Source organism: Ambystoma mexicanum, chromosome 4q (genome assembly GCF_040938575.1).
Source record: "Ambystoma mexicanum isolate Mex_15411 chromosome 4q, UKY_AmexF1_1, whole genome shotgun sequence".
Taxonomy (NCBI): Eukaryota; Metazoa; Chordata; class Amphibia; order Caudata; family Ambystomatidae; genus Ambystoma; species Ambystoma mexicanum.
Window position 1 is genome coordinate 1,128,057,171 of NC_090928.1, and position 25,046 is coordinate 1,128,082,216.

A 25,046-nucleotide genomic window follows, 5' to 3' on the forward strand; every position below is an offset into this window, starting at 1 on the left:
TCCCTTTAATTAGGAGATCTACTCCCTGAAACATTTACTTGTTTCAGAGGTAGCAGGTGCGTGGCATTCTTCTATTAGCAGTTAATTTATTCTCCAAGTAGTACATTTATCACTTAGAAAATGTCCAAGGACTGACTGACTGACTAGCTAATTACATTTTTGTTGATCTATACATGTTTAGGCAGGGCTTAATAAATGCCCAAGTAAGGTATTTTGGAAGCAGTTTGCTTTCTTAATCAATGCTTAAGAAATGCCTTTTATTTTGACATGGGTGTATCCTAATACTTGCTTTATTCCATACAAAGCACTGGCAGATTAAACGTTTGCCGCATTCGAAGGATGCTCAATGCACCATCAACAGAGTCGACAAAGACTGCTGCTTCATGTATGTCATTACGAGAAGCAAAATCACCTAGAAATAAAGCAGGAAAAATATGAATATGAATCGGCAATCATCAATCACGATAAATATGATATAGTGAAGGTCAAACAATTGGATTGATAGGGTGAGAAACCTAGGGGTGTTCTCCCATCCAGACCCCTAAAGTCCTCTATTCAGATGGGCAGGGAAGGGCCATCACTCTTGGATCCCAACCCTGGGGGGTGGATGAGCGAGGGGGGATCATCTGGGTAGGAGAGTCCAGGGTTGTCTTAGTGGGAATACCCCAGGAGAGACACAGTATTCTGACAGGACAATAGAGGAGGAGGAGGAAGTTCCAGACGCCTTCATGGGATATGTTGATTCCACAACTATTATCCAGGTGTCATGGCCTTTGATTCCCATCCTATTAGTTATGACCCAAGAGGGAGAAAGAAAGGAGTCAGTTGCCCAAGAGAGGGAAGGAAGACGACCCAAATAAAACAAAGACAAAGTTGTTGTGTTGAGATCCATTCATCCTCCACTTGTCCAAGTTACAGAGAATACCATCAAGACCCCTTTTTTTATTATCATCCTGCAGACATAAGGAAGGGGGCAACCATTCCCTTATGTAAAGACAAGATGAGAAGATGTTCTTCTACTTAATGTCAAATCCCTAATAAGGTAACAGGAACTCAATCTAATCTCCAATCCCATTACACTTCACATCCCTCTCCCTCAGCCTCCATGGGGTATCTTCAATCACACCCCATCTCCACCTCGACATTTCCAACAGATAATGAGACGAGGAAAATGCAACTAAGATCAGTGAAGATTACCCATAAAAACAACATGGGGAAAGTAAGGACAACCTACTATAGAAAGAACTCAAGTTCTGTCAGTAATAGAGCCATGCAGGGTCAGGCATTCAAAAATGAACACTCACGCCTGACTCCACTTAACTGTTTCTTCAACTATAAAACGTGCGGTGTTCACAGATGAGAGAGCAAGCTAGGGTTGTTGTCAGGACCAGAGAGGCCGAAGAGCAGAGAGCAGCAGGACCCGAAGCCTGGAGGAGAACGGCATGCCGAGATGCTGGTCCGGTGGTGAGAAGGGGCTGGAGCATGGCTAGGGAGCCATTCCTCCAAGGAGCTGGTATGAAGCACCCTGAATCCTGCTGTTGGTGGTCGGAAATGTGCTCATTCCCTTTGGGACTTGTGCCTGTCCCAAAAGTGTTCGAGGGGCAGGTGGCGAGACCTTGACCACAACCCTGTGTATCCAGAGAGACCGCTCATCAATGGCATGCTGCCCGGTGAGTTTCAGGTCAGTGAGAGCGAAACTATGGGGGTGTGCAATTGATTGGAGTCGAGCAGGAGAAAGACACAGTTGATAAAGCGGCACAGAGTGGAAATGCGAGAGAAAGCTTGTAAGTGGCACGAAGCAAAAAGGTGAATGTAGCGAGAGAAAGCTTGCAAAGTGCCTAGGAGCAGAAAAGTGAAAAGTGAAAGGAAACATGGAAAAGACAAAGCACAAGAATGTAGATTAGGAAAGCAACAGAAGGAACAGGCGCTAGCGGCGCAGATGGAAAGTAAAGAAATTAAGAAGGTGCAAGTGAGCACAAGAAAGCAGGAGAGGTGCAAGTGTGCATGAAAGGGCAAGGAAGGTGAAAGGGTACATGAGAAGGAAGCAAAGGAAACAAAGGGGACCAAGAAGGGGTGCAGGAAGCACCTTAAGGTGAAAGGTGAAAGGTTAAAGAGGAAGAGAAAGGAATAAGGATAAAGGTCACAGATCAGAGTGGTCACGCCTAGGAAGAGCAAAGAACCTGGCGGTTTCAAAAGTCTCTGATTGTACCCCACAAGTGAAATGTGTTTGAATGAACTGTAGAAAAAAAGGAAAGGGACGTCCTGACAAGCTGAACTTATGTTTAAAACAAAAAGGGGCCTAAACTCGGAGAAGGGAACTCTGAGAGGTCCAAGCTGAACTTCTGTTTGAACCCAAAAGGGCCTGAGCTTGGGGAAGGGAACCCTGACAGGCCAAACAAAGTGGAATACTTCTTATTTTGTGATACTGAAGAAGTTAAAGCTTGGGGAAGGGAATCCCAAGAAACATAAGACATTTAAAGTTTGAGGAAGAGGGTCCTAAGCTTGGGGAAGGGAACCCTGAGACGCCTGACAAAGTTGAATACTTATTGTTTTTTGATGCTAAAGGAGTTAGAGAAGCTTGAAGAGGAACTGTGTATATTTCTTTTGGTTATGTTTTGAATTTGGAAGAGCCAAAGCTAAGGGAAGGGAATCCAAAGGAACTTAAGACACTGAAAGTGTAAGACTGCTGCAAGAACTGTGGAGGTGGTTTTATGAACAGCCCTTTTTGATTGAACTCATTTTTTTGAAGCTGACCACCCCACACCTGGGGAGAAGACCACCTGAAACCAGCCTTGGTTAACTATTTTCTGTTGAATCACTATATTTTTTATGAGGCTTCCTAACACGTTTTGCCAAAGAGTGATGGCAAGCATTGGTTTAGACACAGAAGGATTTTTACTTTGGAGTTTAAGACTTTGGCTGCCCTTAGAAACATCAGTTAAGGGAACAATCCCAGTTAGGCATTACAACAAACCAGACACCTTAGTAAATAAGGGTTTTGAAACTAACATATTTGAGTCTGTGTCTCTCTTGATACCATGCCTGTCTCACAATAGTCTTCAGAGCTGCCGGGTGCTTACTAAACATTACCTTCCATGTAGACAAATGTCTGCCTCCGCCTCTACAACAGATTCAATAATTAAAATTGGGAAATAAAATGGGGTTTATCTTTAAGAACTCTGTAACAGGGTAAGATATGGAGGGAGAACATTAGATAATGTACAGAGCCCAATATGGGAATTGGTAGATGCAAATCAACTTGCTCGAGGCCAGCAGGGATTAGATGGTTCAGCCACCCATTCAGTTTAGGGTCAGGACCTAAGCTCTAATCCCCCTTGAACACTGAGACTCGTGTCCTACCAGTGAGCCTGCATACCTAGTGACATGCATAGGCATACTCCTGACAGTACTCTTGGTCACCCTCCACCTAATATTAGCTCTGAGCTTGCTGGGGCAATTTATCCATTTGAGAGAGAGCCAGGAAACAGGACCAGCCATTATGAAGAACCTGCGTGGGTAAGAGGGAGAGAACTGTATGCTTGTGACGTCTTTCTGAACTTCTAAATCACTCTCTGACCAATTTCCTTCAATGTGAGCACGCTGGCGTTTCTTCCAAACTCACCCATCCACTACTCCCCTTTCTCCCCCTCACCCATAGTGCCTTAAACTAGCCTAGAGGAAGCATTAGGAACTATGCAGGAATACTCCATGGATACATATACAAATAGTGAAATTTAGCTGTAGTTCGGAATACTCAAAATTTATTTGCAAAAAAATAAATGTGTGTTGATTTTAATGACCATGATACTGAAACTTGGAACTGCCCCCTGCGCACCCTTTGAGTTACTGCTAGCCAATTTTATCATTCAGGATGCAGCTGAATGCCGTATACCAAATAATGACAGGTGTTTGGCCAGTTTCGAAAGTTCAAATCATTGGTGAAAGTCAATAGGGAAGGCCATCCTAAAAGTACAACTACTTGGATTAGGGAATGGGAATGAGCCTGCACCGTCAAAATACTAAAATATCTCTAAAATATGTAAATTGAACTAAACTTGGAATGTTCCTTAGATATAAGGGTGTCCACTCCCAAGTAGCGCGTCAGACGCCAACATACATAATGAAGCAAAATAGTAAAAGTGGAAGCCACTACTATACAATGGCCAGCTCACTTTAAAAAGAAAAAAAAAGAAAATCTCTGCAAGGACCTCTTTTGCACCACGCTAGAACACACATCACACATTCATTTAACCTATGTAAGCCCAAAAGTGATGCTCGGATCCTAAAATCCTAAAAACCTAGTGTGATACCAAATTCACAAGATGGATGACCAGCTTCAGTGAATATACACTTACGGTGATGATGGGATCTGTCTATGTTTTCTTTAATTTCAACGGGAATTTGTGTCATTGTAGTTTCTGCTGGGTCCATGTCAAGGTCCATGCTGCTGTCCTAAGAAAATAATGCATGAAGTAATAACATTAGATAGCTGGTGAAAACCAATCACTTCTATGGCAGTGCATCCTGCCTGATGTTACAAGAAGCTAAAACAGGACTAGAACCTTTTAGGAGGCGAGGAATGTGATCCATCAAACTTGTGGAATCAGGTATTGCACACTTAGGAGATGGGTGAATACTCTCTTGTAATGTGCAGAACATGTCTCTGGAACAAACGGCAAGACATGCACTCAACAATGGTTTATATTGGACTGTATGAGAGCGCGTGTCTGAGATTTCCCACAGGACCTAAAATGCACAAGGGTTTCTGGAGTGTCAAAAAATAAGTTATGGACAAATTAAATGAACATGCATGCACACAACCTTGTGTCAATAAAGACGACCCCATTTTAGGGCAGTTTAACCTGGTTGGCCCCGACCAGCCACTGTGCTCATAATACAGCTATAAGCTTATCTGTTGAACCCATGTGACCCCATCAGCCATTCAGATTCCATCTTAGAACACCAGAGTCAGAAAAGACACTTGCACAGATGAAAATAAAGACAATATTATTTATGCAATTTTTTTAATACTATCTTAAGTTATGGCAAATTACATTCAATTTGACCACTACATGCATGCACATCATAAACAGATGCAGCACATGCTGCCCTATTGCAAGGCAGACAGCTTAGGCAGGGGTACCATGGCATAATGGGAATTGTGACAAAGACCCAGGTATGAGGTTAGAGGATGAGAGGATGGGGAAATCTTGGGGCCAGGATCCCTCCCTGGCTCAGTGATTTAAGCCCTGGATGAGGATTATGGTGAATCCCTCATGCACCCCCAGTCCATCTCTGGACCAGTTTGCACTTTTCACAGACAACCCGCGTGGGAAGAGAAAGAGAAGACCAAGAGAGAGAAGTAGAGGACAGAAGAACAGTACAGGAGAGAGCAGAAAGCTACATGGGGAGGTAAAGAAACAAGCTGCAGGGCGGCGAAGACACAAAAGAGAGGAAAGGAGGGAATGAAAGGTGGAAACAGGAGAGGAGGAATACGAAGAAATGAGGAGAGGAGTCGGAAAGGAGTCGGGGGAAAATGGTTGAAGGGTGAGGGTAAAGGTCCACAGAGTTTCAAGCATATGTCAAATCATCCAGAATCAGAGAGTGTTTACTCTACAGACAAGGCTTTAAAAAAACAACCATCTAAGCCAGGCTCATACCACAAAAGGGGGAGAGAACACTATCAAACCTGGGGTCCAATACGAGCATAAGAATCTGATACTTACCCCGAACAAGACGGCGCAGGGTGCCATGAGTGGAGCTGCTAGGTTCTGCAGGACAAACGAAAACACCTGTCTGAACTGCAAACAATGAATTTGTAAGGTGGGGACTTGGTCCTGGTGTTGTTTCCAATGATTGAGAACATTTTTCTGACCCGGTAGCATGGAATTAGGGACTTCAACTATTGAGTGCAACAAACACATTGCCGGAAACAATGAAAAGTCTACCAGATGAATTGATTGAAGGACTGGAAAGACCCAGACAACACAGTGATAGTCAACCATGCCATTAGCAAATCTTCAGAGGAATCTCCCACACTGGGTGACAATCCAAGAAGGACTAATGCCATAATAGTTTTGTGACTGTCAAGGGTTTTTGGATCACTTTTGAGGTGACTTCTCAGAAAAGCCAGGGCAGACGAAGGATTTCTTCATTCCCATGCTCACCTCACCAGAAAAGTCCAACCATATCGCCTTCGGGAAGAATGAGGTCAAGAAGTGTTGGCTCTCTAGGATATCAAGCATTCCTGAAATAATTTGGTCTCCTTCATTGTATTCGCAGGGAACCCAGATGGCAGATGACGTTTCTGCATTGATGTTTGGTAGGTGAATGAGATATCCTAGTTGATGCCTACCCCATGCCACACCCTTGATCTCACAATCTTCTAAGTTCTGAAAACAAAGAAAAGACTTGTCAATCCCAGAGGGCCTCTGCCAGTATATAGTACTTAAGATTGGGTTGCATGGTTCAACAACTATGTTTCAGCCCCTAATGGATCAGGTCTTATGACCTGAAGAAGCGTACACAAGAGACTATGTGGCTTGCACAGATTCACAATAATATTTGTGAGCGCATGCCACATCTGTACATGGTTAGCCACATTTTGAGAAAAGTGGGGTTGAAAGCAAATCCAGCCAATAGTCATCTGGTACTACTGTAAGGAAGGCATGGTATCAAACATTGATGACAGACACACGTGATCAAAGTTCAAGGGTGTTTATTGAACTTCAATGGGTTGGTTAAACACCTATCTAAACTTAAATCTAAGGTTGGGAGCAAGCTATGACCATCAAATAATAATAACAGTCCTAGTCGAGTCTCTGTCAAAATAAAAGGGCCTATACTAATAAATCTATTGCCAATCCTTACTTCTAAATACAAAATGGTGTGGGACAATAATGTATGCACAAAAGAAAAGTGTTCAAGAAATAATATGTTAGGATAATTGAGCAATTGGCTTCCCTTCCCCATGTTTTCAGCACGGGGCAAGGTGGCACGTTCGAGCTTCGCACACACTCTGGCTTCTCTGTCACGAGGATATAGTTCAAAGCCTAGGTATCAGGGCCTCCTACCAAAGCCTCTTTCCCAATAACAGCCTCTTACTGCAGAGGGACTATCGTAAAAAATAAGCACCAAAGTTCCTTTCTTATCAGGATTTTTACATGCACAAGTTCTCACTTCTAGTGTTCATCATGGGTCCCCCTCCTTCATATCCGGACCAATTTTTACCACAATGTTCACAATTGGTCTCCCTTGTTTGGGCTCAGACCTATTTATCACAATATTCACAATTGGTCTCCCTTGTTCGGGCTTGGACCTTGCAATCTCACTTTCTACATTTTCCTCTTGATATCAAAAATTGAAGACTTGCGAATGTGCAATGGGTTTTGCTTAAACCGTCGCAAGACCACTTCCATTCACTTCACACAATGTTCTTGCCAATCTTCCATTTCGTTTCTCCCACTTCTTGGCGTGATAACTTACAGAGACCTTCGATTGAGCAACCTTGTGGTGCCGGACCACTGTTACTGGTATTGTATCTTTCCCCTTTAATGATCGAACATTCATCAGCAATTAAGCTTTCCTTGTCTCTTTCATCACACACGCTTCAATCTTGGTGCTTGCACTCTTTATAGAAGGTTACCGCTAGCAACCTTGACTTCAACACAGACTGGTCTTGCATCGGTCTCCCCAACTCACTGGCTATGTTGATCTCTTTAGCGCTGCTTTTGATTTTGGAGCAAAGGATGGTACCACAGCGTCTGCTGTTCCTCCCCGACTCAGTCAGCTGTGCAGGAGAGCCCCAGGTATCTCTGACACACAATACAGGATTCTTCAGTCTGGTTTCCTGGCCTTAAGCTTTCTAATCTGAAGGGTTCTAGAAAGTAACGGTTTCTTGCCGAAAAGGTGAAGGGTATCTCCCTCCTTGCGTACTCTTTTTGGTTTGCTGTCTTGATACCTTTTTGTTCAGCTGTCATCGGGAAAGTACTGTTCCTTTGTGTGCTTTACCTTCCTTAGAGTGTGCATTCGGGCTCCGCCTTTTATTCCATTGTGGGGAAGTTTAATGGAAGTCAGGTGTGAGTGATCAACGGTAATTTCCTGACCGTAGTAGTGGGACATGTCAGGTACAATGCTCGGGTGTGAGTCTGTTTTCTCCCAGAGTGGGCTGACTGTGTGAAAGTGTTTGTGTAGGGGAAGGGGGGTAGAGTTTCTAAATCTATCGGGTAGAATGGGGTAAAGGTGTTACAGGGACGGGGATACTGCGTCTCTCCATCAGGTGTCCCACTACCAAAAGATCTCTCATCCAGATGATCCTCCCACACTGGTTCAACCCCAGGGTCTGGATCCAAAGACTATGGCCATGCTGTGGCCACCTTAGAGAGAGATCCTCTGGGACTAGCGGGTGAGACACCTCCAGGTTTATCACATTCCCCAGTGGTCAGATATTTGGGCTGGCAACGGCCTAGTACAACCAGAGGGAGGCAAGGAGGAAGCAGTGCAGAACTTTTCCTTAACAATTATAAAATTAAAAAGAACCACAAGCCTTCTATCAGAGATAAATGGTGCCATTTCCAAGCGTTGCAGGGCCCTTGACCAACCAACTCATAGCCACATAACCCAATCAGCTACGTTGGACTAGTCAGTGTTGGTGGGCCTTCAAAGAATCAAAGTGTTCTCTGTACCATCACCCCCTCCTCATTTTGCCTGCTTTTTCACAACAGTTCATTTTACAAACAGGTGCTTCCTGGGTGGGCTTCTAAGCATACTCTCTCAAGAACAGGGAGGTAGCGCACATTACATATTGTACAGCAGCAGTAAGCTGTTCTGTCTGGAAGATAATTAAGCAAAAAGTGAGCGAGAATGTCTTTCCTCTGACATTTCCTAACAAGTTCATTACTAACCATGCCAGACCCTTCCTGCCTTGCCAATAATCATTTATCCAACCTCCATAAAATGAGGTGGTTTCTGGATCTGCTATTCTGCATCTTCCCAATTAACCACAGAGAGGCCGATTGCCTCCCGGGGAATGTGGATTTCTTTAAGTTGCCATATTATGGCTCTGCCAATTGGTGGTTCCTCTGAAGGGGGGAGCGAGGGAGTATGTGCCAAGGCTAAAGGATGGGCTAGGGGAGACGCTGGAGATTAGGGGATCAGCGAAGTATATGGTGCATCCACTAGGCTCCTTAGTCATTTCCTAGCCTTGTTTGAATTCCCTGCCATACTGTTCCCGGCCAAACTTGGCAGTCTACATATGAACAAACTTGAAGGAGGCGCAACATAACTCAGTTCAGGGGACCGGCAGCTCGGGCATCTGCAAGGGTTTTCCTGGGACTGCAGTCCGGTACATGGAAGGGCATCAGTATATCCACGAAGGTGCCAGAGTCTAGAAGTGTTCCTCCTTGATCACGAGCAAGTAAGCCTGGACCCCAAAGACAGCAGTACTCGCATGCACATGGAAAGAAAAGCAAATGTGTTTGCTCACGCCAGGAGCCAGATTCTTACAGCTGGTGCTTCTGTAGTCTTTATGAGTGTTCCCCCAAAATGGTCCGATTTTTTTTATTCCCATTCCTGAAACTCCACCCTTTAGATTTAGTCAAACCTAATCCCCTGATTTTATGATTAGTTAAATAAAGGAAATAGACCACCATTTTGGATTTGAGTTTTCTGTTGACCCTTTGGTGGTGACAGTGTCAACAGGGTAAAGCAGAATTGGTAGATCGAGGGTTAGATTTCAGAAGCTACGACAACTGCACAAACGGACATGGTGCAGTTTGTCCTACAGGGCACAGTTTGATATTAGAGAAGGTGTCTATTGACTCTTTCTGTAATACACAATAAGCACCCACTATTGTTGTGAAAGGCACTGAACAGGTAGCATTCGCCGATGCACATAGTGATATCCCACTAGGTAGATGAGGGAGGTCCATTTCCCAATATGTGCGTGGCATCACCAAACAAGGAGCACAATAAAAAGATGCTCTGAGTTTGCCCACTCCATGTCTGTCACCCATGAGGTGGTAGATCTTCAGTGTGCATCTCCACAGCGCCCTGTGTAAGGTGGCAAAGTATGCCTACGGGAGAGGGAGGGGCTGGTATACAAACTCTGACTCAAGATAAATGACAACAATTACTGTCATTGTGGCAGAATTCATGTTGAAAGCGTTAGTGCGAGCTTTAAGGGGCCGGTGGTCTCACATTAGGGTGGGCTGCAAGCTGCATATACCCTCACCACATGCCTTTGTGCATGCCCCGAAATTCAGAGAGGCCATCCCGTTCTCCTGAACATTACAAGACAAAGCTGCTCTTGCCGCAGGTGTTGTCGGGGGAGTGGCAGGTCAATAATAAGGCAGCTTTGAAAGGTGACCTCAGAAAAATGCACTGGACTGCTATCAGAAAATGTGTAAAGATTCTGTAAAATGTAATCTCTGTTGTACTCAAAAATAAAATGAAGATAGTGGCTCGATTTTAAACAAGGTATTCTGCATCATATGTGGCTTTAAGGAGACAATGCAGGCCTTGGAGGTACACTCACAGACCCATGCAGAAGGCTGCTTTCTTTCTTACAGTCAACTACCGAGGATAACACATGCATTGTCTGAAATGGATGAAACTGAGATCATGAGACCATGAGATCATTTTATTTGTACAGATGTTTAAGGAAAGATGTTATGATTAAATAATGCAGGAAGCTAATTGGCAAAAATTCACAAATGGATTTATTGAAAAGCAAGCCAAATAAATCATCTGCTGAACTGGCTCCTACCTGTACATTTTATAAACATAGTCCATGCATCAAGAGGATTATTCTGAACCCTTGGATGCTGTTGGAACAATATTCTATGCTACACCAATTGCTTCCTAAGTCTCCAGTATTTGCCTGCAGACAAATCCAAAATTTGAGACTTGTTAAAACTGAAGAACCACATGCACTCATCAATTTTTTGTGTGTCCTGGTGGAATTGTTTGCTACTCTGACCCGGCCCCCAGAAGATCTTTAATTGGGGCATTGTGGTGAAGCCACAGCAGAGTGCGGTAAGTGCTGCCTGCGGGGGAGGCTGCCAGAATGCCTGGTACCTAGAGGTGTTTGTTGTTCTAATCCGTCCTGCATCATTTTCATTTGGAGCGATGCTGTAAAGTGTGTGTAGTGCAGTCATAAGACTGCAGTCTTCCACTTGGAAAGCCAAAAAATTCAAGAGTTGGAGTTTCCAAGTACCGTAAAGATTTGGTGAGATCACCAGTCTCAGAAATGGATGAAAGCTGGTAAAATAGAGACAGGCTGGGAAACTGTTGCTTACTATGCTAACAGTATCGTTTGGATGAGCAACGTAAGCTGAGCTTCGCCATATCGAACATTGGAGGGCAAATAAAGACGGGTGTGAGGAGGGACTTGATTTACTATTGTTAAATCCCTATTAGATTCCCCATAAAATCACAGAGGCAGCCTGGCTAGCAAGGTGTATTTTCTACTACTTCACCTTATTGCCCCCCTGAGGGGAGCCGCACCTCAAAAACGGTTTTGGTTTGATTTTCCTGAAGCTCAATGTTACTCTAACAAATTATTGATTGCAAACATTGTGGACATCGACAACTGCAGTAGGAGAATTCCACCCATTGAAGCTTAAAGCACAATGGTTGACCGCATATTGTTTTCTGGTGATTAAGGCAAGGGAAAATGCTGGCTTTTTGCCTTGGATCCCCGTCCACTAGGGATTAGCGGTGTGAATAGTGTTATTAGGGGATGGGCCTATCTCGATCATTTCAACTTCTTCATACACACAACTGTTATCAGGTGTATATACTTGGGGCGACAGAGCTTTGCCCCGTGATCCCCTGGTCTGGAGGCCACCTATTTTTCAATTTACCTCTTAGTACCCTCAACTATTTTTAAATTAAAAATGTTGTCCAAAAGCCTAGGCTGTTTTTGCTGGGAAACTGTGGTATTTCAATTTGGAGTTTATTTCAGATGGTTGTATATGGACTGACCACCACTGCTCGGGGTGCTCTCTGATTTATACTACCAATTTGATATTTTAACATTGCTGTTCTACAGTCTTTTATTCAGAATTAGTGTAAGCTAATTTATGAATTATCACTGCTAAGTATAAGAGACAGGTTGGTTGCAATAGGCATTGATTTATTAAATAAGTAGTTCTGAGATTTAATGTGACTAAATTAAATTGATTAAATAATAAGATGGGCAAGAGGATATGTAGTAACACACACTTTTTAAGAGCAGGCTTGGAAGAGAATTCCTGCAATAACGGCTTAAATAAAAGAAGCACATTTATTGATAAATGAAATTGAGAGTCTTTTGGAAGAGTTACATAAAGTGGAACGTTTCATTGCACACCCATCCCCCAGTGAGTAATTCTAGGGAAGAGGAAGGGGGGCTTTTACCAAAATTAAATAAGAAACAAACACATACCTCTAATTCAAACCAATCTTACATTTCCTGCATTGAGTGAAAGATGGAGCAAGGAACCTAAAGTAGTTCAATAACTGCAGCTGGTAGATTTTCCTCCTATATCGGTCTATCAAATTGTGTAAGATTCACAATTGCGCTTTGATGTCCCCAAGGGAAGCCACTAACCAGGGGAAAAATGTACACAATTACCAGCTGAGATTCATGCCTCTATAGAAGGTAAAGAGCTCTTAAACAATGGCATTTGTAATACCCATGATATCTCAGCTGTCTTTTCTATACCATCAAAAATTACTTTAAGCAATACATGTATTCTCCCTGGAAGGGTCAACTGACACCGAGCAAGAACTCTTGGAGCCAACAATTTTTACAGCAAAGGATGTAAAAGAAATCAATTAGGGGAAAAAGGGCAGAAAAGGTTCAAATTCTAACTTAATACTGTTGAACAACCAAGGTGCGAAGACGACAAATCAAGGGACTGTTGCAAACTCAAGTTGTAAATGCAAATGGACAATGTGATAACACCCATATATTGTGGCCGGTGAAAGATGCATCACTGTGTTTATAAGAGATGATGACTGAGATCAAAAATAATTGTACACAATGTCAAAACTATCTCCCAGAGAACTGGAAAGGGTACCAAAAAAAAAATACCTAGATACCAAATGTAGTAAATCATAGGATAATTGGGATAAAAGGTCACAAGAAAAACTGATGTGTTTAACACAGTTAGTAGCACTTCCACTGTTGTATATCATTCAGCTAGAGGGAAATCTCATTGCGACAGTCAACAATTCTCTACAAGCAAGCAAAGACAGGCAAATTAACATGTAGATGCACTATTTAAATATAACTCTAAGATTCCTCGACAAGATATCCTTGCATAATGACCCTGCCCTAACATCAGGCATATTTGAGCAAGGAGATGACTTGCTAAATAAGTTCATCTTCTGGATGAGAGAGACCAAAGGCTATATTTGTCTATCCTCAGGGAAGACCTAACTGAAGTGAATCACTTAAGCGATCTGAGGGTTAACAATCAAGATTACATCAGAATTAAATTTGCTAAATGGTGTACTCTCTATTGAATATTGAACTTGGTCCCCTAAAAGCAAATCTGTTCACCGTAAACCATAGCCACCAAAGAACGAAAATGTTCCAAATAGCAATTTTTTCACAAATAGTAGTGATTACTCCAACGTGTAAAAAGCCTCTAACGAGATTCACTATTTGCCCTACTGTTTGTAAATCTCAAGCCGAGGGACATGCAGATACTCTGCAGCCGCATATAGAAGAGGAGGGTGATTTCAGCTTGGTTATCCATTACATTTGAGGGAACTGGCGATCTTGATGAGATATAATGACAGAATTTTGCCAGAAACCTAAACCTTGGAAAAAAGGAACTTGATGGTGTGAATTGGGTGAAATGGGTTAGGAATTTTCCAATAATTGGCTCCAATGAAACATGGGCATTAGAACCAGAATGTATTGAGGGTTTTGTGAATGTTCATGTCCCTGCTGCTAAGAGAATTGGGAAATGCCACCATGGTGGTTGGTGTTTTGACAAACTGGATCAATAAACGATTGAATTGATTGCTTATTTGTATAGCAAATAATAATAATAAATAAATAAAAATAATAGCAAAAGCACTTCAAGGAGGGAGGGAACATGGGAGGAATTCAGTTACATTCTTACAAGTCCTTGAAACAGTTCAGAATGTGAAAAATAACTATCTTAATCAGCCTGGTGACATTTCAAGTGCAAGTAACATAAGGGAGGAGTGGGGAGGGGGGAAATGAGACAAAAATAAGAAGTTACATTACTATGCCTGACGGCAACTGACGTAGTGCCGGGAAGTAACAAGAGGTGGGGAAGGGAGGGGGAGGGTATATGGACAAGGGGGAAGGAGAAGAACAGAACAAGCAACTAAAATACTAGGTCTGACGACGATTCAAAATAGTGCTGGAGGGGGAGGTGGGAGGAGAGACAAGGAGTGGAGAGGGGAGAGACAAAAAAGCTGCTATCACAGGTCACGCAACAGATAGAGGAAGTGCTAATGAATGGTAGTAGGGAAAGATTGAATAATGAGATTGTGCCATTGTTTGCTAATTTGCCTGACGTTGAATTCTGCTTCTAACCATTTGTCCCAACACTAGTCTTCTAGTGATAATTGTTTACAATAGACATAAACATATAGAAAACATGCTAATCTAGAAAAGTTTATTGCTAAGTGGAGTTCAGATCTTCTGAAGAATGGAAAGATAATAAAGGTTATCATGGGAGATCATAATGTACAATTGAGCCACTAACATTAACCCAGGAATAGACAGAAGAGGATTGATCATCAAATATTCCAGAGTTAACAATTGCGATGAATCCAGGGAATGTGTCCCTTGTCCCCAAGTGGGAGCCTCCACCTTTGGGACTAGGGAAGTGAGACTGCTACTCAAATCTCTCCCTAGGGGACAGGGCAAGCGTTATTCCACTGGGGCGACCCCCACCCCACACACCCCTTTGGAGACAAGAAATGCCCAAGTAAGGGTTGTATTCCACCTCCCTTTACTCCCTAGTCACAGGTATTCAATCGCAACATGAGGATTGAACAGGGCAGTAATGTACAGGCCCTTTAAGAGGGGAGGGTTTGATTTATGACCCAAACATGTTGGCTCGTGTTTGTGGAGAGCAGAACCAATGTACTCTCTCCTTTGTTTCCTAGGAGGAACATAAATCCCTGTGGACTTCAACACTAGGAAAGAGAAGCAGCCGGAGAGCGGGTAAAGCTGGCCTTCATGACCTCACAGGAAGAACAAGGAGGAACCACATCATTAACATGGTGTGCTGCACATCATTAACATGGTGGGCTGAAAGTCTAGGATGCCCGTGTAACGTTGCCACTTGGTGCAAGGCGGAGGACCCTTAGAGCCCAGTACCGCTAAGCAGAAGGAAGCAAAGCCAAATAAGGAGCAGCAAGTTGACACCCCGCCAAAGCGACATCCAGAGCCTGTCAGTTCAGAAAAAGAGAAACCATAGAGAGAAACACAACCGCACTGACGAAACCAGGTCTGAGACGTGGAACTGCGCTGGCCAGAGACACCGAAGCCACAGCTGAGCACCACCACTGGAAGAAAGGTATGCAACCTTGTACCAAGAGTGGATGGAGGGTGGTCAGGCCACAGCAGAGCCCAAACTGGGCTAAGAATCTGTACACCACACAAGCGGATGAACGGGCTGAAAAATCCACAAGCAGTGCTGAGAGTTCAAATTGCATACAAAGGGGCAAAGAACCGGATAAAACAAAGGCTGAGAAATCCACAAGCCCACGTGGGGTTGAGAGTCCAAATAATCCACAAAGCGGTGAAGAAACTGATAGACTGGAAGGCTGAGCAGGCTTTTAGTCCAGGTTGGACTGAGAGTCAAAAGACCCCACGAAGTGGGTAAGTGAAGAGCAGATGAGCCCAGTCCGGGCCATAATAATTCAAAGCCCACAACGGGATAAGAAATCCCACAACACGAGCAAGCGGGAAAACAGAAGGTAAGCCAAGATGCCAGACATTGCCAAAGGAGATGAGAACATTATGCAGTATTGTGAATACTGAACAACAGGGGTTAGGAGGACCTATAAGTTACACAGAGGAGAATGCATCGCGAGTGAAGGGATAGGTGTACTGTTTGTATAGCAACCGCTGGAGGGGGGTGTCTGTACTTCTGCTCTCTATATGGTAGAGGAGAGGCACAGAGGACCCCTGCCAAGATTCTCTATTATTGGCAACGTAGTCGAGCAATCAAGGCCTAGCTTCTCAGGAGGTGATGCAGGCTGGTTCTTAAGTACAGTGTAATCCCCAAGCACCCACAAAGGAATGTCCACACACTGTATCGATTAAAACACAGTCTTTATATAATTAATATTCAAGGTCAAGTACACTATCACAATAACTCACTTTGTACTCCGAAAATCAACAATGGTAAATATATACAGTTCTAAAGTGGTACCACTAACGTTATCAGATCTCATTAAAGAGCATATGGTCATAATGACACACAGATCAAATAAAGAGGAAACCAGCAGTAGAGAAAGGAAGGAAAGCAAGATGATTGAACAATTGGCAGAATACTGGTCACTAGCATTAAACACAGCTCTGTGTGGAGATTTCCCCCCCCCCAACCTGGGCAACCTGTAGAAGAAAGATACAAGCCCAGTCCATATATTGTTCTCACTAGACTTTTCAACAGTTCTACAACCCCAAAGTACCTGGCGTTGTAGCATTCCTCGTCGGGGAATCGACGGCCCTTCTTGAGTGTCCTCCCTTTCAGGCAAGAGTCACGGGTTGTTGAACGTCTGATGGAGAACAGGTCGAGCTACGACGGTGAAGTGGCAGCTTCATTCCTAGCGCTGCTCGTTGACGGGGAAGCGGAAACGTCCTGCAAGGAAGAGGCGTGCGGGGCACCTTGGTGTCGATAGTTCTGGACCGCAAAGAGTTTGAAGAGCTGTGGCCCAGCAAGAGCGTCGAGGTGTCAGCGTCTCTGTGGTCTTTGGATGGCGGGAAACCCACCGGCGGATGCTCCTTGGTGCGTCGACGGTCAGGCCTTCTCCAGCAAACTATAGTGGCAACACTCCAAACTGCATTCATACTGGTTTCGGCAGGGCTGTCTCAGTCATTGTGTCAAACACCAGATACTAGACACCCACAACATAGAATGCGTATTCGTCATACACTTCATTCACGCAGGTCCCACCCACAAGCGTACCCACACATACGGTCGTTGAGAAGGCTCCAGCCAGTCTGGTCGGCACTTCCCCACACTACCATATATGGAACTTCCACCCAACAGCCAGTCAGGGGGAAGGGACAGAGGCAGGGCGTCCCGGGACTTCAGGAAGATCAAGGTAACAGGTGATGGAAGGCAAGAGGCCACGGGGCCATTTTGTCTCCATCAGGAATCTACCGATTCCAATGACAGGGCCTGGGCATCCCAAAATGGAGGACGCTCAGGGCACCAGTCATTTCAGCACGGAGCTGCCACCAGCCACTACCCTGCTCTGTGGGCCGCACACAGGTGCCCAAAAACATACACTAGGGGCACAGGGTTGTACCCCTACCCATGGGTGCCATAAGGGTATCCCATGGGTCTGTTCACCAAACCAAAAGAGAGAGCTGCACCACCAGGAGTCCCACATGGACTCCTGCATGGAAAACACGACAGAACACACGATAAAAAGCAGTAAAGGACAAGGATATGGAGGCCCTGTCCCTCCGATGCATCACAGTAGCCCCCGCCAGACCGAGGTTAGGGGGCCTAATCTCCCACGAGATAGACACCCTCATCCAGACGGTCAACATACCTTCTGGAAAGGCCATCTGCATTATTGTGACTCTTCCCTGGTCTGTGCTCTATGGTGAAGTCTAGCCCTTGCAGGCTGATGGACCACCTGAGCAGTTTCAGGTTGTCACCCTTCATCTGCATAAGCCACTTCAGCGGCTTATGATCGGTTTGGACCTTGAAGGTAGACCCGGCACGGTAGGGTCTAAAACGCCTAAGGCTCCAAACTATACTAAAACATTCCTTTTCAACAGTAGCCCACCTAAATTCCCCACCCTTAAGTTGTCTACTGATGAATAAGATCGGAGGTTCTCTTCCTTTGTCATCTAACTGGGACAAGACAGCTCCAATTCTGGTGTCGCAGGCGTCAGTTTGAACGATAAAGGGCTTGCTGTAATCGGGCGCACACAACACAGGTGCCCTACATAGACTTCCTTTCAAGCCATCAAAGGCCCTCTGACAGTCTTCAGTCCAATTAACCTTCCTAGGTTGTTTGGGCGAAGTCAGAGCTGTCAGGGGTACAGCTATGGTTCCATAGTCAGCCATGAAATTGCGATAGTACCTAGTGAGGCCCAAAAAGTCTCTCACCTGGGTTTGAGTAGTGGGAGTCTCCCAGTCATGTACATCCTGTACTTTACTGGGGAGAGGTTGGATTTGACCCCCTCCTACCTCATGACCAAGATATGTGACTTTCCCTGAGCTATCTGGCACTTGGTGGCCTTGATAGTGAGGTTAGCCCTTTTTAAGAGCTGCAACACTTTATCCAGATGAGTCAAATGCTCTTCCCAGGTGGAACTGTAGACGGCAATGTCATCTAAGTAAGCCACACAAAAGGCTTCCAGCACACTGAGCGCATGGTTGACTAATCTCTAGAAAGTGGCAGGGGCATTCTTCAACCCAAAAGGCATGACCCTAAGCTGGTAGAGTCCCTCTGGTGTTCAGAACGCCGTCTTTTCCTTGGCATGGTCCGTCAGAGCTTTTTGCCAATAGCCTGAGGTAAGGTCAAAGGTGCTCACAAATTTGGCAGCACCTATGGTGTTCACGAGATCATCAGCCCTGGGCTTTGGGTGCGCGTCAGTCTTGGTGACTCCTTGGTGACATTGACTCCTCGGTAGTCCACACAGAACCTCCAATCCTTGGTACCTGCCTGGGAACTTGCCTTGGGGACAAGGACCACGGGACTGGACCAGGGACTGGTTGAGGGTTCAATAACACCGTGATCCAACATCTTGGCGACCTCAGCCTGGATATGGTTCTTAACTGTATCTGACATACGGTAGCACCTGCTTTTGACAGGCACACTGTCACCAGTGTCAATCTCGTGCCTACACCACGGTGTAAGGCCTGGTGTCAGGGAAAACAGAGAGGCATACTGCCGGAGCAAAGCCCTGCAGGCCCTCTGCTGCTCTGCTGTCAGATCGGGAGAGAGATGTACTCCCTCCACAGAGCCATCCTGAGGGTTGCTATGCAGCAAATCAGGAAGGGGCTCACTCTCATCGTCTTCTTGCTCTGAAGCTAGCAAGAGACATGAGACCTTGGTTCGCCTGTGGAAAGGCTTGAGTCTGTTAACATGGAATACATGAGGGGCCACCCCAGAGGCTCCCATGTCAACCAGATAATTGACCTCGCCCATCTTGGAGATTATCCTGAAGGGTCCAGTCCATTTATCTGCCAGAGCCCGAGGCTTGGTAGGCTCCATCACGAGGACCAACTGTCCCGGAGTCCAATCCACTTGCGAGTCCAATCCACTTGCGATGCTTTAAGGTCATGCCAGTACTTATTCAATTTCTGGCTGGCCTTAAGATTCGCTGTCGCCTGACCCATCATATGTGTCATCCTCCGTCTGAGGCCTAACACATAGTCCCCCACTTGCTTGGAGGGACCTGGAAGGGTGGCCTCCCAACCTTCTCTGATCAAGGCAAGGGGCCCCCTCACAGAATGTCCAAAGAGTAACTCAAAGGGGCTGAAACCAACACCCTATTGAGGCACCTCTCTGTAAGCAAACAGCAGGCATGGCAGGAGAAGATCCCACTTCTTCCTTAGGGGCTCTTCCAAAGCGCCTAGCATGCCCTTGAGAGTTTTATTAAATCTCTCAACTAGACCGTTGGTCTGGGTGGTAAGAGGTGGAGAACTTGTAGGTTACTCCGCATTCTTTCCACATGGATTTCATTTAACTCGACATGAAGCTGGATCCTCTATCAGAGACAACCTCCTTAGGGAATCCAACACGGGTGAAAATGCCCAGGGTAGCCCTGGCAACCACCTTGGTCGTAACCGTCCGAAGTGGTATAGCCTCAGGGTACCAGGTGGCATGACCTACCAAGACCAGGATGAACCAATGTCCACCTGAAGTGAGAGGGTCAAGGGGACCGACGATGTCGATGCCCACCCTCTCAAATGGTGTGCCAATTGCTGGCAATGGTTACAGTGGAGCAATGACACTGCCTCCAGTCTTGCCAGACAACTGACAAGTTGGGCAGGTCCTGCAGTGGGACTCCACTTCTACTCCCATCCGTGGCCAGTAGAAATGGGCAGAGAGCCTCTGCTTTGTCTTCTTGGTTCCAAGATGAGCAGCCAAGGGCACCTCATGCGCCAACTGCAGCAGGAAGGGCCTGTAAACCTGGGGTACCACCAACCGCTTGAAGGCACCAGGTTCAGGCTTAGTGGGCTCACTAACAACGAGCTCACCCTCCCAATAGATTCAGAATGTCCTAGGCACTTCTCCTTGTGCCTGGGACAGGGCCTGTTTCCTCAGACCCTCGGTAGAGTGACACTCTCTCTGTCCCTTACAGAAGTCTGACCGGCAGGGTCCCCCTTCAGCTAACAAGCATTGAAGGTCGGGATGATCCTCCGGGTTGAGAGCCTCTCCCACAGGAAAGTCTTCTGGCTCTTCTCCCACAGGAGTTGAGACGGGATTCACCATTGGACCCAGCCCGTCCGGAGCATGGATCCCAATGGGTGCTGTCGAACAGCAGGAAGAGCAGGGGCTCCCTCCACAGAGGTGGCCTTCTTATTCTTCTGTTCCCTTCGTGCCTTGGGTTTCCCCGTTGGCGAGTGTACCGGACTTGCAGCCCGGTCCCTGTGTGACCTGCGATCGGGTGACCGCCACAGCAGCCATGGGTAGACTATCCGTGATCATCCCCAACTCGACCGAATCATTTCCTAACAAAATGTTCGCAGGCACGTTGTCCTGAACCAGGACTGGAAGCTTTGCTGTCTTGTCTCCAATCGTAATGTTGACTAAGGCTACAGGCGATAATTTGGTGGTTCTCAGAGGAGCACCTACATAGTCCTCTGGCTTGAGCAGGGTCCTGTCCACCACTGTCATGCTTGCCCCAGTGTCTCTCAAACCAGTAGAAGGCTGGCCATTCAAGAGGACACTTCTCAGAAACCTACAAGTGTTTTGTGGGATAGTCGCCAGTACTTCTGCGTACTGGTCCCAGGCCCCAAGGGGCACTAAGGAAATCTCTACCGGAGCACTGAAGGTGATCCCGGTAGAGGAGGGGAGGACAGTGGCCTCGACCTTAGGTACGGAGTAGGGATAGGTCAGGCTGACAGCCTGGACTCCAAGTGCCTTACCCTTACACTTGGGGTCACCCCTTCGGTGGTCCAGAGCTCCACAATCCCAACAAGTGCGGGGTACGGTACTGGAACCACTGGGACCCTGCTTTGCAGCAGGTGGACCACTACTCTTACTCCCACCCACGACAGACTTATCCCCACTAGGTTTTTGGGTCTTCGGAGAGGAAGGTTTTGGTTTACCTGACTGTGATTACTTTTGGGACTCCTCAGCTTTCTGAGAGGCCCCCTTTTCTTTGTCTTTGTCCTTCCCACTGGACTCCTTAGGAGACACCCAGTGGGAGAACCACTTGTCAGCCAACCTAGCCAGCTTAAAGGGGTCCAAAATGTTCTGGTCAGCAACATACTGACGCAGCTCTGGTGAAGAGGCTTCCGAAAAATGCTCAAAAATCAAGAGGTGAGACAATTCAACAAATGTTTTCACTTTGTAACCATCAAACCACCCCATCATGTTCATGTGCGCAGCACTCACCCAGTCAACCCAAGACACATTCTCCCGTTTCTTAAAATCCCTGAACCGTTTAAGGTATTGGGTAGGCGCCTTGCCAAACTTGGCAATTAAAGCAGACTTCATGCACTCATACTGACCCCTTTCTTCCACACTCAGTTTCAGAATACAGTCATATCTAGTTGGAGGCACTCTGCTGAACAAACACTCCAATCTCTCTTGTCAACATTGTGAATTGCACAAGCCATTTCAAACGCTTCAATCCATTGGAGGATATCAGAACCCTCCGCATACACACCAACCAAATCTTTCATAAACCTGGTTGCTGGGGACCTGCCACTCTCAACTGGTTTAGCTGAAGTCTCCACTCGAGCTTTCTCTAACTGGATTCGCTGACATTCAGTGTCCCGGTTCTTGAGTTCAAGATCCTTATCTTTGAGTTCAAGATCTCTATCTTTGAGTTTAAGATCCTGATTCTTGAGCTCCACTTGCTGTGCCATCTATTTCCAATTTACAATATTCATCCTTAATAACTCAAGCTCCAAGGAACTGCTGGGGTTTGGAACAGAGGCAGCAGGAATGGTGGCAATCCCAGAATTGGATTCGGCAACAACCCCTGGGGTAGAGTCCTCATTGGTTGTATCCCCCCCTTCAAGAGTTTCACAATCGATCTTGTAGTCCACCAGGGCATCTATCAGCTCAGCCCTAGACTTATCCACAAAGTCTAACTCCCTGGCTTCACAAGCACTCTGGAGAGCCTCTAAGCTCATCCGAGTCAATTTACCATTCGCAATAGATTCCATTGCTTGTAATGCAGTTATCTTGTACATGACTAAACCTTAATTTAACAAAGTGCAGATATCCTTCGTAAGTGGCATGGTTATACACTGATTCTTAAAACCATAAGCATCCCACCGCTGCCACCAGTGTAAAGCAAGCGCTGGAGGGGGGTGTCTGTACTTCTGCTCTCTATATGGTAGAGGAGAGGCACAGAGCATCCCTGCCAAGATTCTCTATTATTGGTAACGTAGTCGAGCAATCAAGGCCTAGCTTCTCAGGAGGTGATACAGGCTGTTTCTTAAGTACAGTGTAGTCCCCAAGCACCCACAAAGGAATGTCCATACACTGTATCGATTAAAACAGAGTCGTTATATAATATTCAAGGTTATGTAAACTATCACAATAACTCACTTTGTACTCCGAAAATCAACAATGGTAAATATATACAGTTCTAAAGTATAGTGGTACCACTAACGTTATCAGATCTCATTAAAGTACATACGGTCAGAATGACACACAGATCAAATAAAGAGGAAACCAGCAGTAGAGAGAGGAAGGAAAGCAAGCTGGTTGAACAATTGGCAGAATACTGGTCACTACCTTTAAACACAGCTCTGTGTGGAGATCCCCCCCCCCCCTACCTGGGCAACCTGTAGAAGAAAGATACAAGCCCAGTCCATATATTGTTCTCCCTAGACTTTCCAATAGTTCTGCAACCCCAAAGTACCTGGTGTTGTAGCGTTCCTCGTCGGGAAATCAATAGCCCTTTTTGAGTGTCCTCCCTTTCAGGCAGGAGTCACGGGTTGTTGAAGGTCCGACGGAGAACAGATCGAGCTACGACAGTGAAGTGGCAGCTTCGTTCCTAGCGTGCTCGTTGATGGGGAAGAGTAAACGTCCTGCAAGGAAGAGGCGTCCGGGGCACCTTGGTGTCGATAGTTCTGGACCGCAAAGAGTTTGAAGAACTGTGGCCTAGCAAGGGCGCTGAGTCATCAGCGTCTCTGTGACCTTTGGGTGGTGGGAAACTCACCGGCGGATGCCACTCGGCGCGTCGACGGTCAAGCCTTCTCGAGCAGGATACAGAGGCGACGATGCGGACGAGAGCGTCCTTGGATCAAATGAAGTTCTTAGGCAAACGGGAGCACGGCGGTTCCAGTCGGCAACGGTGGTCGTCGATAGTGGCGGACAACAGTCTGGGCGCTTCTACTTGGAGTTGCAGCATTCCCCGTATCGGGTCAGCAGCCTGTCGAAGGTCTGTCTACCAGGGAGATTTGGCAAAGGTCAGCTGGTGCACGATGGTCCCTCGTAGCTCGGGAAGAGGGCACCTTACCAGGTCCTCTCTGGGTCAGTCCTTGGAGGCACAGCAGCTTTCAGATTGCGAAGGAGAGCAAAAGCAATTCTTCTCGTCCAGCAGGGCTTCAAGGTCAAGCTGCAGTTACTCCAGTTACTCGTCGTAGTGGACTTCAGCTTCTGAAAACGATTCCTAGCAGTGAGAGGTCCCCAGATATAGTGTTATCTCCCATTCATTCCGCTGGGTCACACTCAAGCCACTCCAATCACGACTAAGGGCATTCATGCAGGCAGGCAGCCAATCATGGACACAGTGTATTCAGGCCATTCACTTCTCTCCGGACACTCACAACAAGTTATGTGTATTGGGACAAGTACTGAGCCATTCAACACTCCAAACTGCATTCATACCGGTTTCGGGCAGGGCTGTCTCAGTCATTGTGTCAAACACCAGATACTAGACACCCACAACATAGAATGCGTATTCGTCACACACTCCATTCACCCAGGTCCCACCCACAGGCGTACCCACAACATACAGTCGTTGAGAAGGTTCCAGCCAGTCTGGTCAGCACTTCCCCCACACTACCATATATGGAACTTCCACCCAACAGCCAGCCAAGGGGAAGGGACAGAGGTAGGGCTTCCCGGGACTTTGGGAAGATCAAGGTAATAGGTGATGGAAGGCAAGAGGCCACGGGGGCCATTTTGTCTCCATCAGGAATCTACCCATTCCAATGACAGGGCCTGGGCATCCCGAAACAGAGGACACTCAGGGCACCAGTCATTTCAGCACAGAGCTGCCACCAGCCCGTACCCTGCTCTGTGGCCCACACACAGGTGCCCAAAAACATACACTAGGGGCACAGGGTTGTACCCCTACCCCTGGGTGCCATAAGGGTATCCCATGGGTCTGTTCACCAAACCAAAAGAGAAAGCTGCACCGCTAGGAGTCCCACATGGACTCCTGCACGGAAAATACGACAGAACGCACAATATAAAGCAGTTAAGGACAAGAATACGGAGGCCCTGTCCCTCCGATGCATTTCCAGCATCACACTGTTTGAACTAACAAATGAAACCTTTTTACTAAAATAAAACCGAGACACATTTCCTTCTTTTGTTTTCAACTATAAGAACTGGCCCTGAGCCAGAAAAGGCATTGAGAACTCTTAGGGTAGGGGTCAGAAACCAGCCACCAGAAGCCC

At 46.0% G+C, this 25,046-nt stretch overlaps 1 protein-coding gene across 1 annotated transcript in view; it reads right to left on the bottom strand.

Annotated features, from left to right (window-relative positions):
• DNAH14 (dynein axonemal heavy chain 14) overlaps positions 1-25,046 on the bottom strand; it is a 2,000,441-nt gene that overhangs the window by 1,071,120 nt on the left and 904,275 nt on the right. Inside the window, exon 39 of the mRNA XM_069608705.1 lies at positions 4,356-4,452. Within this exon, the coding sequence (XP_069464806.1) occupies positions 4,356-4,452 (97 nt within the window). The remainder of the gene's footprint in view (positions 1-4,355; positions 4,453-25,046) is intronic.